Source organism: Salmo salar, chromosome 26 (assembly GCF_965601325.2).
Source record: "Salmo salar chromosome 26, fSalSal1, whole genome shotgun sequence".
Lineage (NCBI taxonomy): Eukaryota > Metazoa > Chordata > Actinopteri > Salmoniformes > Salmonidae > Salmo > Salmo salar.
This window is the reverse complement of record NC_138316.1, coordinates 42,230,560-42,249,254: the sequence shown is the minus strand read 5'-3', so window position 1 is coordinate 42,249,254 and position 18,695 is coordinate 42,230,560. Positions and strand designations below refer to the sequence as shown.

Here is an 18,695-nt window from a genome sequence, read left to right as displayed (position 1 = left end):
GCGTGGTAAGCACTACTCCAGGACATGGAGAGTCAAAAAGAGTAAATCCAAGTGCAGTTCAAGTTTGGCAGTAGTCCAAAAACATCCAAGGTACATTGTCAAGTAGAAGGACGAAAGCAGCAGTAGGCATGTGTCTACTCAGTAGGTGCCCAGATATATCCAAGTAGGCCTCAAAAGTTTCAGCAGACCTGTTTTGTATGTCTCCCTGAAAACTCTGTATGCAATATTGCACTATTGTCCAATGTGTTCACAGACAGATGAAACAAAGGTAAAGTCCACAGTAGATAGTGTGGTTCTGTTGTCTGATGATTTATGTCCTTATGTAGGAGGTAATCTGAGACAAAATATGCACAGGGAAGTGTTATTAGCCTGGCTTTAAAGCTGCAATATGTAACTTTTTGGGCGACTTGACCAAATTCACCGTGCCTGAGGAAAAGTTGATAAGTATATAACAGTGTTTGTCATGTTGAAGTGTACTGTGTCAATGTTTGAATCATGTGATGTTTTTATCGTTTTTAGTCAGATCATGGGACTAGGGATGAACATTTCTGGTCATGGCCCACATCAACACCATTATCCCAGAAACCGTAGACCCACTTCAATTTGCATACCGCACCAACAGATCCACAGATGATGCAATCTCTTTTGCACTCCACACTGTCCTTTCACACCTGGACAAAAGGAACACCTATGTGAGAATGCTATTCATTGACTACAGCTCAGCGTTCAACACCATAGTGCCCTCAAAGCTCATCACTAAGCTAAGGACCCTGGGACTAAACACCTCCCTCTGCAACTGGAGCCTGGATATCCTGACGGGTCGCCCCCAGGTGGTAAGGGTAGGTAACAACACATCCACCACGCTGATCCTCAACACGGGGGGCCCTCAGGGGTGGATGCTTAGCCTCCTCCTGTACTCCCTGTTCACTCATGACTGCACGGCCAGTCAAGACTCCAACACCATCATTAAGTTTGCTGATGACACAACAGTGGTAGGTTTTACAGCTGCACCATCGAGAGCATCCTGACAGGTTGCATCACTGACTGGTATGGCAACTGCTCGGCCTTCGACCGCAAGGCACTACAGAGGGTAGTGCGTACGGCCCAGCACATCACCGGGGCCAAGCTTCCTGCCATCCAGGACCTCAAAACCAGGCGGTGTCAGAGGAAGGCCATAAATTGTCAAAGACTGCAGCCACCCTAGTCATAGACTGTTCTCTCTGCTAATGCACGGAAAGTGGTACCGGAGCACCAAGTCTAGGTCCAAGAGGCTCCTAAATAGCTTCTACCCCCAAGCCATAAGACTCCTGAACAGCTAATCAAATGGCTACCCAGAGTACTTGCATTGCCCCCCCCCCCCCCCCCCCCCCCCACCCCCGGAACGCTGCTGCTACTCTCTGTTATTATCTATGCATAGTCCCTTTAATAACTCTACCTACATGTGCATATTACCTCAATTACCTCGACACCTGTGCCCCACGCATATTGACTCTGTACCGGTACACCCTGTATATAGCCCTGCTATTGTTATTTACTGCTGCTCTTTAATTATTTATTATTCTTATCTCTCACTTTTTGGGGGTATTTTCTTAAAACTGCATTGTTGGTTAAGGGCTTGTAAGTAAGCATTTCACTGTAAGGTAATATGTATTCGGCACATGTGACAAATAACATTTGATTTGATTTGAAATGAGCTGAAGCTAGTATTGTCTGAGATGTTGATTATTTTGCCTGAGGTACAATGTCTTAACAGCCTCTGCTCACTCGGTTGTCAATGGTATAATTATCGCTGTGTGCCCGTTCACTGGAATGCAGGTGCTGCTTCTGAACAGTTCTTAAATCCTGTACATACAATTCTATTCTGGTTCAACAGCCATGTGTATGACTGTGACAAGAGTCTTTAGAAGCCTGTCATGCTAATGTGTTCTACAGCCATCCGTGTGACTGTGACAAGAGCCTATAGAAGCCTTTCACGTGACGCGAGGCTAATACATTCTACGGTGTTTTAACAGCTCTTCCTCTGTGTGGGTGAGGGCTGCACTGACAACAACACCAACCCCCTCCACCACACCCACATCGCCCTGGCCTTCTTGACCACATTACTCTTTGCCACACACCTACCAGAGTGCCTGGCCCCCGGCAGCTTCGACTACATAGGTCAAAGTGCATGGTTTATCTGGAAAGGCGGCTTGTTTGATTCATTCAGAATGATTTGTCACTGTACTGTGCAAGACTTGTTGCAATACAGTGGATACTGATCAACACTGGCTTGACATTAGTGGTATGACATATGTAGCATTAAAACAACATAGTAGTCTTTATATCACTGCCTCTGGGACTCACCGTGCCTTCCTGTTTCCCCCTTATGCTGTGGAGGCCAGTTCTTCTGTTGCTGGCCAGTTACAGTTCTCCTCCTTGAGTTCTGCTTCGTACCTTTCCTGTACCACTACTACTGTAGGTATTTAACCACAGTCCTTTTGCACCCTCTGCAGGTCACAGCCACCAACTGTTCCACGTGTTCGGCATAATTGGCACTCATTTCCAGATGGAGGACATGGAGCAGGACATGGTGATGCGACGCCCGTGGCTCCTCACGTACTCTCTGCCCATCACCTTCACCAACACACTGGGGGCGGCACTGCTGAGTGTAACCCTCAGCCTTGGCATCATCTTCCTCTTTAGTCTGCCTCTGCTCTGGTCAGCCACCCGGGGAGAACACACTGAGAAGAAGACATAGTCACATCCAATAGCCAAGGGCTGCCAGTACCACTAGCACTAGCCATTAGCCACATGCTAATGACAATGTATACAGGATGTAGTAACTGGATGGTTCAGTTGGTGGAGCATGGTGCCTGTAATGCCAGGATTGTAGATTTGATTCACAGGGCCACCCACACGTAAAATGTATACAAGCATGAATGTAAGTCACTTTGGATAAGAGCATCTGCTAAATGGCATATATTTGTATTATATTACTATTATTTAACTGGACACTGTGGTGGGGGTGGGCTTGGGAGAAGAGGTGAACAAGTGAAGTGACCCACTATGACTTATTGGTGTTGGATAGAGGTGAAGTCATGACAAGATACAATGCTGAAGGGGCAATGAAATGTTCTTCACATTATGTCAGCATGGATGAATAAACTGGTAGCTGAGCAAGAGCTCCAGATATACTACAATGAGGGACAGACAGTGGTACCTCTGGTAGTATTACATTGACTATAGGACTAGTACACAGTACTAAACACATAGGCCTTGCTTTTGTTCTCTGATTTACCAACGCTACTCAGGAGCAGGAAGAGACTGGAGCAGTGGGAAGTCACAAACTGTATATGAAGAATCAATCCACTGAGGAGCAGGAAGAGACTGGAGCAGTGGGAAGTCAAACTGTTTATGAAGAATCAATCCACTGAGGAGCAGGAAGAGACTGGAGCAGTGGGAAGTCAAACTGTATATGAAGAATCAATCCACTGAGGAGCAGGAAGAGACTGGAGCAGTGGGAAGTCAAACTGTTTATGAAGAATCAATCCACTGAGGAGCAGGAAGAGACTGGAGCAGTGGGAAGTCACAAACTGTATATGAAGAATCAATCCACTGAGGAGCAGGAAGAGACTGGAGCAGTGGGAAGTCACAAACTGTTTATGAAGAATCAATCCACTGAGGAGCAGGAAGAGACTGGAGCAGTGGGAAGTCAAACTGTATATGAAGAATCAATCCACTGAGGAGCAGGAAGAGACTGGAGCAGTGGGAAGTCAAACTGTATATGAAGAATCAATCCACTGAGGAGCAGGAAGAGACTGGAGCAGTGGGAAGTCAAACTGTATATGAAGAATCAATCCACTGAGGAGCAGGAAGAGACTGGAGCAGTGGGAAGTCACAAACTGTATATGAAGAATCAATCCACTGAGGAGCAGGAAGAGACTGGAGCAGTGGGAAGTCAAACTGTATATGAAGAATCAATCCACTGAGGAGCAGGAAGAGACTGGAGCAGTGGGAAGTCAAACTGTATATGAAGAATCAATCCACTGAGGAGCAGGAAGAGACTGGAGCAGTGGGAAGTCACAAACTGTATATGAAGAATCAATCCACTGAGGAGCAGGAAGAGACTGGAGCAGTGGGAAGTCAAACTGTATATGAAGAATCAATCCACTGAGGAGCAGGAAGAGACTGGAGCAGTGGGAAGTCAAACTGTTTATGAAGAATCAATCCACTGAGGAGCAGGAAGAGACTGGAGCAGTGGGAAGTCAAACTGTATATGAAGAATCAATCCACTGAATGTTTCATGAAGAGGAATTCTCGATATTGCTTCAATTTCGTTTTCTTCCTTTTTAAACATTATTTGTATACAAAATATATTGATCACCTGATAATTTCTATACACAGATAATGTATATGTATTACAAACACACACTATATCACCTCACGGATATTATATCCACAGTCTAAGGCCTCGTTTCCCAAACTAGGGGTGGCTTGATTTAAAGATGGGGTTGTGAGAGACTTTGTGGTAAACGGCACTGCGCAAGTTGAAAAAAAGTAAAGAAAGATTGACATCAATGTTTCTGCAGCTGAGCTATTTCTGGATTTTAAAGATTTAACATCTGAGGAGCTACACAGATTACTGACTCGTGCGTTCCCACTCTCTCAGGCCCTAGAGCCTGAACAGGGGATTTGAGGTTTCAAATGACTGAAGGAGCGGGGAATATATATATATATATACAGTTGAAGTCGGAAGTTTACATACACCTTAGCCAAATACATTTAAACTCAGTTTTTCGCAATTCCTGACATTTAATCCTAGTAAAAAGTCCCTGTCTTAGGTCAGTTAGGATCACCACTTTATTTTAAGAATGTGAAATGTCAGAATAATAGTAGAGAGAATGATTCATTTCCGCTTTTATTTCTTTCATCACATTCCCAGACGGTCAGAAGTTTAAATACAGTGAGGGAAAAAAGTATATGATCCCCTGCTGATTTTGTACGTTTGCCCACTGACAAAGAAATGATCAGTCTATAATTTTAATGGTAGGTTTATTTGAACAGTGAGAGACAGAATAACAACAAAAAAATCCAGAAAAACGCATGTCAAAAATGTTATAAAATGATTTGCATTTTAATGAGGGAAATAAGTATACTCAATTAGTATTTGGGTCAAACATTTTGGGTAGCCTTCCACAAGCTTCCCATAATAAGTTGGGTGAATTTTGGCCGATTCCTCCTTGACAGAGCTGGTGTAACTGAGTCAGGTTTGTAGGCCTCCTTGCTCGCACACGCTTTTTCAGTTCTGCCCACAAATTTTCTTTAGGATTGAGGTCAAGGCTTTGAGATGGCCACTCCAATACCTTGACTTTGTTGTCCTTAAGACATTTTGCCACAACTTTGGAAGTATGCTTTGGGTCATTGTCCATTTGGAAGACCCATTTGCGACCAAGCTTTAACTTCCTGACTGATGTCTTGAGATGTTGCTTCAATATATCCACATAATTCTCCTCCTCATGATGCCATCTATTTTGTGAAGTGCACCAGTCCCTCCTGCAGCAAAGCACCCCCACAACATGATGCTGCCACCACCGTGCTTCACGGTTGGGATGGTGTTCTTCGGCTTGCAAGCCTCACCCTGTTTCCTCCAAACATAACGATGGTCATTATGGCCAAACAGTTCTCTTTTTGTTTCATCAGACCAGAGGACATTTCTCCAAAAAGTACGATCTTTGTCCCCATGTGCAGTTGCAAACCGTAGTCTGGCTTTTTTATGGTGGTTTTGGAGCAGTGGCTTCTTCCTTGCTGAGCGGCCTTTCAGGTTATGTCGATATAGGACTCGTTTTACTGTGGATATAGATACTTGTGTACCTGTTTCCTCCAGCATCTTCACAAGGTCCTTTGCTGTTGGTCTGGGATTGATTTCCCCTTTTCGCACCAAAGTACGTGGATCTCTAGGAGACAGAACGCGTCTCCTTCCTGAGCGGTATGACGGCTGCGTGGTCCCATGGTGTTTATACTTGCGTACCATTGTTTGTACAGATGAACGTGGTACCTTCAGGCATTTGAAAATTGCTCCCAAAGATGAACCAGACTTGTGGAAGTCTACAATTTTTTTCTGAGGTCTTGGCTGATTTCTTTTGATTTTCCCATGATGTCAAGCAAAGAGACACTGAGTTTGAAGATAGGCCTTGAAATACATCCACAGGTACACCTCCAATTGAATCAAATGATGTCAATCAGCCTATCAGAAGCTTCTAAAGCCATGACATAATTTTCTGGAATTTTCCAAGCTGTTTAAAGGCACAGTCAACTTAGTGTATATAACCTTCCGACACACTGGAATTGTGTACAGTGAATTATAAGTGAAATAATCTGTGTGTAAACAATTGTTGGAAAAATGACTTGTGTCATGCACAAAGTAGATGTCCTAACCCACTCTACAATGGGATAGTTTGTTAACAAGACATTTGTGGAGTGGTTGAAAAACAAGTTTTAATGACTCCAACCTAAGTGTATGTAAACTTCCGACTTCAACTGTATAATAGACCTTTTGTGTGTAGTTCACTAATAAATCCGAAGAAGAAGAAGGAAGTAACAAACCGGAGCGAATTTTGACCCTGGTGAGGAGAACTATCCATCAAGCAAATAGGTCATGTTGACATCAGTTCTGTGACACCATTAGAAGGGCGACACCTGTGGGAAAAGTGTGGGGGATGATCAAGTGGAGGGAGTGGTATTATCCGGGGAGCCCTTTATCTGGGGAGCCCTTTAATGCCATACCCTCCTCCTTCAGCTGAAAGAGGAGGAGCAACACACATTCATGCTGGGGCAGGCCAACAGTGGGAATTTTCTCAGTATAATTGAACTGCTGTCATTTTACGAGCCAGTTCTGAAAAAACGTTTAGAATGCTCCGCAAACCAGAAAGTGAAGTGGAAACCTATCAACAAATATACTCTTAACTTCAGCTTCTGACTTGCTTTCCTCAATAGTCCTGTTTCATGAGAGGGTGTTCTGCATGATGTCAGTAACACAATGTCCTACCTGGTCTATCAAGGGTGCCTTTCGGGGAGTTTGCAGGTGTGTTGTCCATGTTGTTTTTCCCCATGGAGCTTGCCCTGTGTAAATTGATGGCATTGAAAATAAATATCTAGTGTGTGAAAATCATGGTGTGTGTTGGCTACCCAATGTGCAATGTCCCCAAACAGAGTCTAAACCAACCTGGCTCCATGCTGGACAGGGGCTGTCGCCCCACATACGGCTGGGAGGGTCAGTTCTGCAGGGATGGATATGGGATCATGCAACATTTTGTTCCAGTTCCTTCCTGACTGTTTCAGACCGTACAGTGACTTGTTCAGTTTGCAGACTAGTTGCTCACCTGTATCTGACCTGACTTCAAAACCCTCTGGTTGCTCCATGTACACTTCACAGTCAATAGGAGCATGTAGATATGCTGTTTTGACATCCATCTGATGTAACTCTAAGTCATACTGAGCTGCTAGCTGCATCAAACAGCGTACTGATGTCATATTTGCAGTTGGAGAAAAAGTCTCCTTATAGTCTATTCCTGCCACTTGACTATACCCCTTTGCAACATATCTTGCCTTGTATGTCTCAGTCTCATCTGAATTGTTTTTGACCGCATAGACCCACCTGCCCCCCACTGCATTTTTACCCTCTGGCAGTGTGGTTAATGTGAATGTATAATTTTCCCTAAGGGAATCCATCTCCTCCTTCATAGCAGTAGCCCAAATCTCTGATTTTGGTGAAATCATTGCTTCTTTGAAGGTTTGTGGTGCATTGCACATTACTCTGTAGCAGTAGTCAACACTAGGTGGTATCTGGTCATTACATTTCACTTTACACTCATAGTCTTTTTTAAGTACTGGGGTTTCTTCCTCGCTCTGTCTGGATAGCGTGGACTCTGACCATCTGAAGTCTCAATTTGCACATCTTGTGTCTCTTCTGAGTTTTGATCTGCCATCTTGGCTTTCGGCATGGGGTTTTCAAATCTCTCCCCATGAAGATCATCACTGATTTCTATATCTCTCTGAGTTTGGTGTTCGACTACACCTTTTGTAACACACTTGACTAATCTGTTTTTAAGAACTTTCCCAGTGTGTGGGTAGTAGACTAGGTATGCTGGACTATTTTTATCATACCCGACAAAAATACCCTTTTCACATCTTGAGTCTAACTTTATCTTGTTCTGTCTATATGCATAGCAAACAGATCCAAATTCTTTCATCTTTGAAAGATCAGGCTTTCTCCCAGTAAACATGTAGTGTGGAGTCTGTCCTACACGCTTATTGTAACACCTATTGCAAATTACTGCAGCAGTCATTACAGCATATGTCCACAAGTTCTTTGGTAGGTTGCTTTCAAGTAGCATGCATCTTGCCATTTCGAACAGTGTTCTCCAATTTCTCTCAGCGGTCCCATTTTGATGGGGTGAGTAAGGGGCTGAAGTTTCATGTCTTATGGCGTTCTTACTGAGCAGTGACTGGAACTCTTTGGCTGTGAACTTTGTGCCATTATCTGACCTGACACACTTTATTTTCCCATAAGGGGCCACATCATCAATAAACTTCTCAGTAGCTTTTACTCTTTGCTTTTAGGAAATACACAAAAACTGTCCCTGAATAATCATCCGTAAATGCTAGAGTATATCTGAACCCATCTTTCGCCTCTGGCTCAATAGGGCCAGCCAAATCAGTGTGCACAAGCTCAAGAGCCGCTTTTGCCTTTTCATCAGGCTCTCTGTTTCTGCTCTGAACAAATTTTCCCTGAGTGCAGATTTCACAGTTGAGGGTAGATTTGTCAGTCTTACCTGTGATTTTCATTCCCTCTGTCACATTTTCTAACTTTGACACATCCTCAAAATTACAGTGGCCAAGAATTTTGTGCCATGTGTGAATATCATAGCACCCATGACATCCATCATCATTTTCATCATTTACAGTGTTAAGATAGTAAAGTCTATCGTACTCCTCGATGTCAAAAGTGGTACCGTTCTTGTGGATGAGCTTGTTACACCCCTGTCGAAAGTTGACTGAAGCTCCGTTGGCTGTCGCTGCTTTAACAGAGAAAATGTCCCGTGGAAACGACAGCACGTACAGCGCCTTCGTCAGCGTTGTTTTCACCCGACGACCCGTGTTGTCTCTCAGGTAAACCTCCGCTGCACCTCTCCTCTCCGCGACACCATTCGTTCTTGTTCCGTCAGCCAGCTCCACGGAATGTTTTTCCGGTTTGAAAGTCTCGTCAAACTCCTTAAACTTCCCGATGTCCGTGACTATATGTGACGTTGCTCCCGTATCAACCATCAGCCCTTTCTGTTTCAGTCCACTAACCTGACAGTCACTTATTCTGAATGCAAATGTGTGGCATTCAGCATCTATTGCTTGTTTCACATTGTCTCTTCTTTTTCATCTGCAATTTGCGTCAGTATGAGTGGAGCTCTTGCAAAAACTACACCACTGTCTCCGTTCTTTTCTCTCTCCAGTAACGGTACATTCCCGGGCCTTGTGCCCTTTCTGGCCACAGTTGAAGCAGGTTATCTCGGTCCCTTTATCTCTCCCTCTTGGCCAGCTAACTTTAATGTTACTTGCCTTCATCACGTTGTCGTCAGTGGAAATGGCTCTAAACTTCTCGGTGCTTTCATAGCTCCTCAACTTGGTTTTGAACTTGCCAAAAGTTGTCGGCTCGTCACTCTGCGTTATGTGGATGGCAAACGGCTTAAATGATTCGGGCAAACCTTTCAGAATCATTGCAATCAACAGCCCGTCACTTAAAGTCTCTTCAGCATTTCTCAGTGCTGTAATAGCCGTCTCAGCACGAATGATATAGTCCGTAACACTTTCGTCAGCGGCTTTCTGAAGAGAAGTTAGTTCAGTGTAGAGGCTAATCACACGTGGCTTCCCTTTACCTGCATAATGTTCCCTCAATATCCTCAACGCTTTTCTCCCATCATCTGCTGCTTCTTTCATTATCAGGGAAAGGCTTTTATCATCCAAAACGTGTATCAATTCGGCGTAGGCTTCTTCATTTTTCTCTCTGTCTTCTTCATCTTCATCCACGCTCAATATGGCGGCCTTTAGCCCAAGCAAATGCAAGTGCCCCAAAAACTTTGTCTCCCATAACTCGTAGTTTTTTTCATCTCCGTCGAAATATAATCTATTCCATCGGCTTCCATGTTCCCTCCTGGGCCCATAACCTGTTGGTGCTGACATCTTCAGGACAGGAATACCGGTTTACTTAACGGAGGAATAAACACACATGTTCATCATTGGTGTTTTAACCAGAACGGGGAAAACTTACTTTATTTATTTTCGCACATGCGCAGTCATACATCTCTCATAGGGCATGACTGTACTAGTGTAAGAACACAACTCAACAACATATTAGTCCACATGCCAACAGAGGGAGAAGGGGATACAGGAAATTAGTTTAAAGAGGATACTGAGTAGAACGTCATTAGATACAGTCCCAAATGTTTTCTCATCTTTTTAAAGGAAAACGGGACTGGCAGGTAGGATTTACAATAGTTTCTGTCTTTGGCCCACACTCCAGTACAGTAGGTGGCGGTAATGCACCATAAGGTTGGATGCCAACCGCCGATTAACCACACCAAAGAAGAAAAATAAGGAGGGAATTTTCGTCGAAGGACATCGGGAAGAGAATGCAACCTGCGGTACGGAAACGTCAAAGCGATGCACCTCGGTCGTCAACAAACCCCAGGTTTGAACAGTTTGCTTGTGATTAACGTGTTTATATCATCGGCAAGTATTTCATGTTCCCATCTAGCGGGCCAGTGGTTGGAAGGCACCGTGCACGTCGAAAGAGTCGCCCTGATAAGCCCAAGACATGCATTGGACTGTGTATCCACCGTGGCAAACAGCCCACTGAATAACATGCAAGTTATTTATGTACATGTCCTCCTCCTATTTCCCCCACTGGCGTTAACCTTGGAGGTTGATCAAGGCCAACAACAGTAATAGTGATGAATAATAGAGTAGGCTACATGAACAGAAAGATAAGGATTATTTATGTGTTTTCATATAGGTGTAGGCCTACCACAGCACTGTTGTGTTCCTACATATTGGCTAACATCTTGTTCATACATTCATTCTGTATAATGTTGTTTTGGAGTTGGAAGGAATTCATACTTCATAATGTGTCTTTCTCTAAAGCCAACCAGGGTCCAAGCCAAAAGGGTCATCAATGAAGAGGCCACAGTTCCACTTTGACCTGTGGTTCTATCTCACAGTGCAAAACTGGGTACTGGACTTTGGAAGGCCCATTGTAATGGTGTGGACAACCTGCTGAGAGATTCCATACCAGGACAGCTTGAAAAAATATGGGTATCTCAGGTTGTTCTGGCAATTGGGCTCCCAAGTGGCGCAGCGGTCTAAGGCACTGCATCTCAGTGCTAGAGGTGTCACAACAGACCCTGGTTCGATTCCAGGCTGTATCACAACCAGCCGTGATTGGGAGTCCCACAGGGCAGCGCACAATTGGCCCAGTGTCGTCCGGGTTAGGGAGGGTTTGGCCGGGGTAGGCCGTCATTGTAAATAAGAATTTGTTCTTAACTGACTTGCTTAGTTAAATAAAGGTTACATAAAAAATGTAAATTCTTACATAGAAACTTCATTGGGGTAAAGGATATTTGACATACTTTTTTACATTTGTATTACAAATCATTTTTGAGGAAATCATGATGAAAGTGGCCATTTTAGACTACCTCATATCCCAAAGAGGCATAGGCCTACCACATAGAGTATGTGACTCCATAACAATGCAATACATCTTGAAGGAAATGATTGATGACACAAATCCATGATGGATGACTTTAGTCAACCATAGAAGCTTCATGTGGAGGGGTATTTCAACAGGCTGTTGCACATTTCCACTCCCCGCCTGTTCAATGTGTTGGAAGGGTAAGTGCAGGTTAACTTTGTGTTGGTCTTTTGTTAACGAAGTCATTTAGATTCCATGACTTGTCTTAAAACTGTCATAACAAATCATAATGAATGAACACGAACAAACATTATTTGATTGACACTAATAGGTTGATAAATGTTTTCTGGCACAAACCATACCCTTCATTCTCATGTTTGGCCACGCCATTTTGAACTATTGTAACAAACAAGCTATTTAATACAAAATGTAGGCCCTTTTTAGACCTATACATGCCTGCTGTTATGTAGTTTGGTTGAAATTATCCAACCATTATGTAGAAAGTATGTTGAATATAATAATAAACTACATTGATCAATCTGACTGTAATATTATGTGAATAAATACAACAGGACCTGTACATCTCTGGATAAACCTAGTGAAGGCAGCGAGCCTTGAATTACCTCTGAATAGAATTAACATCTAACTTGCACCGTTATAAAATTATTAAGAGACTTGTTACAAATGGCTTATCCTGGCAACCAATGTTCTAGCAGTCATTTATTGAGGCAAGCAGATCAGAGATGTCAAGGTGGTATCCAAGAATGTGTAGTGTAAAAAACAACTATCGATAGACGTAAATTATAAGCGTATAGTCAATTAATCTGTAGAAAGAGGAATCAATTTACTAATTTCAACTAATATCATTTTAGTCACAAAATAATTAACAGAAGAAAGAAAGTGTACATGATACATTACAGAATACTCAGAGTAAATGACTGTCACCAATAGGCTTAACGTAGTTACACCCGTCTTCAGTTCAGAATCATCTCTAAAAGAAAAAGCAGTGCGCGACACAGCAGCTTGCTAGCAAGTTCTCAAACTGTCAAATTCAAGCAGAAACTCATCCCCAACCTGAGTTAACATTTCTTTACACTTTGCAATCAAAGGCAAAAGACAGGAAAACACAACCAGATTCTAATCAGCTGAATTTAAATGGTAGGAGCCCACCCCTGTGTCGCTGCTCTTTGAACTATCCGCAATCCGACTAACAAGATATCAGTTTCCCTGTAACAATAAATCCATACCACTTACAGTACAATAAAACATATTCAAATTCGTTGCGCTTTATGAACTCTTGAAACATTCCAAACATGACAATTTAATTCACACAGTAACATTCATTTAGTCTATTGAAGTTTCATCACTTTTCCCATCTCTCCTGGCGTCACTGACCCCAGGACTTCCATGGGAACGTCTCTCCCCGGAGAAAACCACAAAGAAGGTGTGTTTGACCTCTGTGATAGCCCACAGATGGTCAGCCATCCAAACAATGTTATGAATCATGACTGAGTCTTCAAGCTGGGCCTCAGCGCCAGCAAGTCGCTAGTCTCGAGTAGAACACCTTCTCTCATTCTTCCACTACAGTAAGACCCTATGAACCGTGCAGTCATACTCCTTAGTGTGTGTAGGGAATTTCCAGGGACCTCACAATACGTCATTATCACCATGTTTAGGTGCCGATACGACATGTATTGCGATTCTCACGGTTCTGCTATTTGATACACTGTCTGCTACGGAGAGATAAGAGAGAGCATGGGGAAATTAGTTTTGATCAGTCATGGAAAAAAGTGCTGAAAACATGTTGGCTCACTATTTAAAAAGATGAGTTTTGGTGAGTTTGATATTTAAAAAAAAAAAATCTATACTTGTAATCAAAGTATCGATATGATATCGCCCACAATAATAATGCGATATGGAACTATAGATTTTAATTTTTTATAGCCCCTATCACTAATATGGAATATGTTTAAGTTCTGAAATTCAATTTGTCACATTCATTTATTCAACATAAAACTCATAAGTACCCTTTTTGATTTTCCTAATTTTAAGACGTTGGTTGGAACAATATACTCTATAAGTACATCACATTTCCAGAGTTGGTTGTCTGCTAATTCTGAAGTTACGATGCATTTTATTACCACCAACAACAGAGTGAATGGGAAAATTGATTCAAATGGAACTCCCTCTGCTGGTGATTTGCTGAATGTGCAATCCTAAAGGAGGGCTATGATTTATACATTTATAAATGGGTCATATCTTCTAAAGTACCAGAGAGCCACTCTAGAAATTTGACCAGTTTTAAGACTATATTGTTCTAAACAATGTAAAAAAAAATATATGCTACATCAAAAAAGGTACTTTGAGATATTAATGTTTTATGTTGAATAAATGAATGTTCAAGACATATTCCATATTTTAAAGCACACTATAAGGCAGGCCTGGGCGACTCCAGTCCTCTGGGGCCTGGTTGGTGTCACACTTTTCCCCCATCCCTAGTAAACACAGTTGATTTAAACTAATTGCATTCTAAGCTGAAGATCATGATTAGTTGGAGTCAGGTGTGTTAGCTGGGACTGGGGCAAAGTGTGCCACCAATCAGGCCCCTGAGGACTGGAGTTGCCCAGGCCTGCAAGGAGTACAATGACACTGAGATGTCTGTATCACGTACTGTTCATGGATCAGAGGTTCTTACAGGAGACACTGTCAACAGGATTTTCAAATAAAAAAAAACATTGTGTTGCAAGTGTAAAAAGCATGTCAATCATATTTCCTTCCAGTTAAGTTTCTATGTGAGAATTGCCATAATCCGTGATACCCAAAATATTTCCGGCCTGTCCTGGCGTGGAACCACCCTGCTACAATAATATATTTGAGTAAATAACAAAGTGTAACAGACAAATAGACTTGAATGCTGATATAACTAGGCTATGCTATGAATGCAACCCTGTGCTGTATCCATGATTTAATTCAGATCATTCTCCCTCTGGAGTGGTTCCCCCTGAACAAGCCCAGTGCTGGAGACTACTTTCACATGGCCTACAATGTCATCACGCCATTCCTACTGCTCAAGGTGGGTGGCTGTCTGGAACCACCCAACACAAACTGCAAAGCTGGTTGATACCGTTAGTTCACAGTCGCCCTATAAGACGCTACAGTGATAATCAAATGTGTCCAAAATAATAACTTTTCAATATGTAATGAATTAATCCGATTCATTTGTGATGCTCACATGCTATACTAAGCGCGTGTGTGTGCATGCACACTGACTGTGTGTGTTTACATGCCTGTTAATGTGTGTGTGTGTGTTTACATGCCTGTTAATGTGTGTGTGTGTTTACATGCCTGTTAATGTGTGTGTGTGTGTGTGTGTGTGTGTCTGTGTGTGTGTGTGTGTGTGTTTACATGCCTCTTAATGTGTATGTGTGTTTACATGCCTGTTAGTGTGTGTGAGTGTGTTTAAATGCCTGTAAATGTGTGTGTGTTTACATGCCTGTTAATGTGTGTGTGTGTGTGTGTGTGTTTACATGCCTGTTAGTGTGTGTGTGTTTACATGCCTGTTAATGTGTGTGTGTGTGTTTACCTGCCTGTTAATGTGTGTGTGTGTGTTTACATGCCTGTTAATGTGGGTGTGTTTACATGCCTGTTAATGTGTGTGTGTGTGTGTGTGTGTGTGTGTGTGTGTGTGTTACATGCCTGTTAATGTGTGTGTGTTTACATGCCTGTTAATGTGTGTGTGTTTACATGCCTGTTAATGTGTGTGTGTGTGTTTTAACATGCCTGTGTTAATGTGTGTGTGTGTGTGTGTGTGTGTGTGTGTGTGTTTACATGCCTGTTAATGTGTGTGTGTGTTTACGTGTGTGTGTGTGTTAATGTGTGTGTGTGTGTGTGTGTTTACATGCCTGTTAATGTGTGTGTGTGTTTACGTGTGTGTGTGTGTTAATGTGTGTGTGCTCTCGTCCCTCTCCGAGCAGCTGATTGAGCGGAGTCCCAGGGCCCTGCCTCGCTCCGCTGTGTACCTGAGCATCATCACCTTTGTGATGGGCGCCAGCATCCACCTGGTGGGCGACTCCATCAACCATCGTCTGCTGCTGAGTGGTTACCAGCTCCACCTGTCTGTCAGAGAGAACCCCATCATCAAAGACCTCAAACCTGCTACACTGGTAGGCTACACCTTTTTATTAGATAAGATATACTTTGTTAGTCCATACGGGATGGAAACGTCTTCTGCTTTTCACCCAACTCCTTCTGATACAATATGACCAAATTACGCAAGATTATAGTTCTGGGTTAACCGAGATGAATGAATGGATGGTGCCTGGTAGAGCTCAAATGTATGCTGTTTTATATCAACCAACAACAAACATGCTGTTGATATTGTTTGAACATGTTTCTTATTTTATTTGTTTTAGATTGATTCGTTTGAGCTTGTTTATTTTTATGATGAACAACTGGGACATTTGATGTGGTATGTGGTAATCACTTTTAATGGAATTTTCTCTTCTGCTGAACTGTCATAACATGCTATTGGTTGATGATATAACTTAGATTAAAAACTTTTTCAAGTGGTTGAACAATGACTGTTTTTCAAATTGAGTTGCTTTGATATATTTTTGTCTGTATATCTAAAAATCGAATGAAATGTTATTGTTCGGGTACACATACGTTGCAGATGTTATTGTGGGTTTAGCAAAAAGCTTATGTTCAGTGCAGTAATACCGAACAATACAAAACAATAAGCAAATGCAAGTCCAAAAAATGTCAATAAAGGAATTAAGAAATATTAGAACAAGCAATATCAGAGTCCGGAATATAAATATGTATGTATATGATAGTATGGATAGACAATGACAGTATGTGACTAGAAAATGTGTGTACAGCAGTAGTTATATAGGATGAGTCTTGACTAGAATACACTATATACAGTATGTAAACATTATTAAAGTGACCAGTGTTTAGTATTTGCAATGAGTTTGTAATGAGTTGACATGAACTCGTTTTCAACTGAGTTCTCTCCTTCTCTCTTCCTCCAGGTATATTCCTTTCTTCATCATCCTCTTCCTCTACTTCACTGGCTGCTTTACTCACGTCAAAGAGGAGAAGACGATGCCCCTGTCTGGTTGGCTGCTACTCGGACCCAGTGCCCTCTACTATTGGTCAGTCCCCTCATTACTTCCTTCTTTTGACTTGAGAAAAGTTTTCTGAGCAAAGATTTGTAAAACCATTTTTTTTATTAGACATAAAAGACTGTAAAAACACCAGCAATTCACCTCCAAGTGATTTTAATTTTGGAAATCTGTAGCAAGATATATGTGATCGTATACAAATGTAAGCAAGTTTTGAAATGATTGTTTTAGTCATATCTGTTTGGGCTTCTTGCAATCAATTTGCAGTCTACAAATGATTAGTAATCATGTTCCGGCCCTCTGACCGTCTGCTCAAGAAAAAATTGGCCCGCGGCTGAATCTAGTTGATGATCACTGTCATAGAGGTTTGCTGAATTGTAATTGATAAATGTACTCCATTGTGTGATTAATGTACTCTGATTTATGTCGTACTGAAAGTACCTGAAGTATAGGACATTTCACTGTGTGAAGCATGGCTCAACTCTTAGGTATTTCCTTCTAGAAAGTGAAAGTATCTAGACTGCAGGTCTCACTTCTGCCCCTCTCTCACACCCTCTCAGGTACTTGGTCACAGAGGGTCAGATCTTCCAACTCTTCCTCCTCACCTTCCTAGCTATGGTAGCCACGGTGATCCACCAGCGGCATAAGGGCTCTGTCCCAGACGCCAATGGCCTCTTTCTGTTTGCCAGCTTCTCTGTCACCATGTGCCTGGTGGCCGTGTGGGTGGCCTGGCTGTGGAGCGACCCGGTGCTGCGTAAGAAATACCCCGGTCACCTGTACGTCCCCGAGCCCTGGTCCTACTACACATTACACGTTAAGGACAGCCACTGATAGGAGTGACAACAGGTGAGTGTCCAGTATGATGCTAGTTTGTGTTAGACTGGGTGCCAGTATGATATTGCTAGTTTGTGTTAGCCTGGGAGCCAGTATGATAATGCTAGTTTGTGTTAGCCTGGGAGCCAGTATGATAATGCTAGTTTGTGTTAGCCTGGGTGCCAGTATGATAATGCTAGTTTGTGTTAGCCTGGGTGCCAGTATGATAATGCTAGTTTGTGTTAGCCTGGGTGCCAGTATGATAATACTAGTTTGTGTTAGCCTGGGTGCCAGTATGATAATGCTAGTTTGTGTTAGCCTGGGCCAGTATGATAATGCTAGTTTGTGTTAGCCTGGGTGCCAGTATGATAATACTAGTTTGTGTTAGCCTGGGAACCAGTATGATAATGCTAGTTTGTGTTAGCCTGGGTGCCAGTATGATGATGCTAGTTTGTGTTAGCCTGGGAGCCAGTATGATGCTAGTTTGTGTTAACAATTAGTTACCCAGGTTAGGTTTGCATGGAGTAAGGAAAGTTATTATGAGCCATCCTCCCATCACCAGCCTCCTGTGGAATGGACTAATACTGACTGAATGGATTCCATCAATATCTTGCATTTCTGTAGAATTGACAGGTCTGAAACTTTCCTGCTCCAGATAAAGGGTCTATCTGCTCCGCTCCCGAATGTCAGAATGACATCATCAGCAAGCGCCACATGGAGGTTGGATCGAGCACAGTGTTGTGCTGCATTCTGGGAAAGGCCCCTCTTTTCTACAGTTGCACCCCACCACTCCCCCAACCCCGTCCACATGACAATGACCATCTTACAGTATGCAATGTTACAGTATTCATTTAAAATAAGCCAAACTTTGAAATGAACTCAAAGAAAGGTCAGTGTTGGATGTACTTGAACATCATTGTATTGCTTCAAGTAAGTTGTTTGAACATTTTCATATCAGATCTTTTTAGTAATAAATGTTTCTTACTCCACTTTGTGTATGTTTATGAACTTTGAAGACATGCTTACCTGTACTTGCATAT

The 18,695-nt window shown here is 42.5% G+C and overlaps 1 protein-coding gene across 1 annotated transcript; it reads left to right on the top strand.

Moving 5' to 3' along the window:
• The first annotated feature begins 10,598 nt into the window (after nt 1-10,598).
• LOC106586616 (ceroid-lipofuscinosis neuronal protein 6) lies at nt 10,599-18,644 on the top strand. The gene is made up of 8 exons (XM_045708197.2): nt 10,599-10,717; nt 11,170-11,287; nt 14,691-14,789; nt 15,691-15,879; nt 16,129-16,184; nt 16,750-16,872; nt 17,403-17,688; nt 18,280-18,644. Exons 1-7 carry the CDS (start codon nt 10,659-10,661, stop codon nt 17,671-17,673), a joined length of 915 nt encoding a protein of 304 aa, XP_045564153.2. The 5' UTR covers nt 10,599-10,658; the 3' UTR covers nt 17,674-17,688; nt 18,280-18,644.
• Nucleotides 18,645-18,695: the final 51 nt, after the last annotated feature.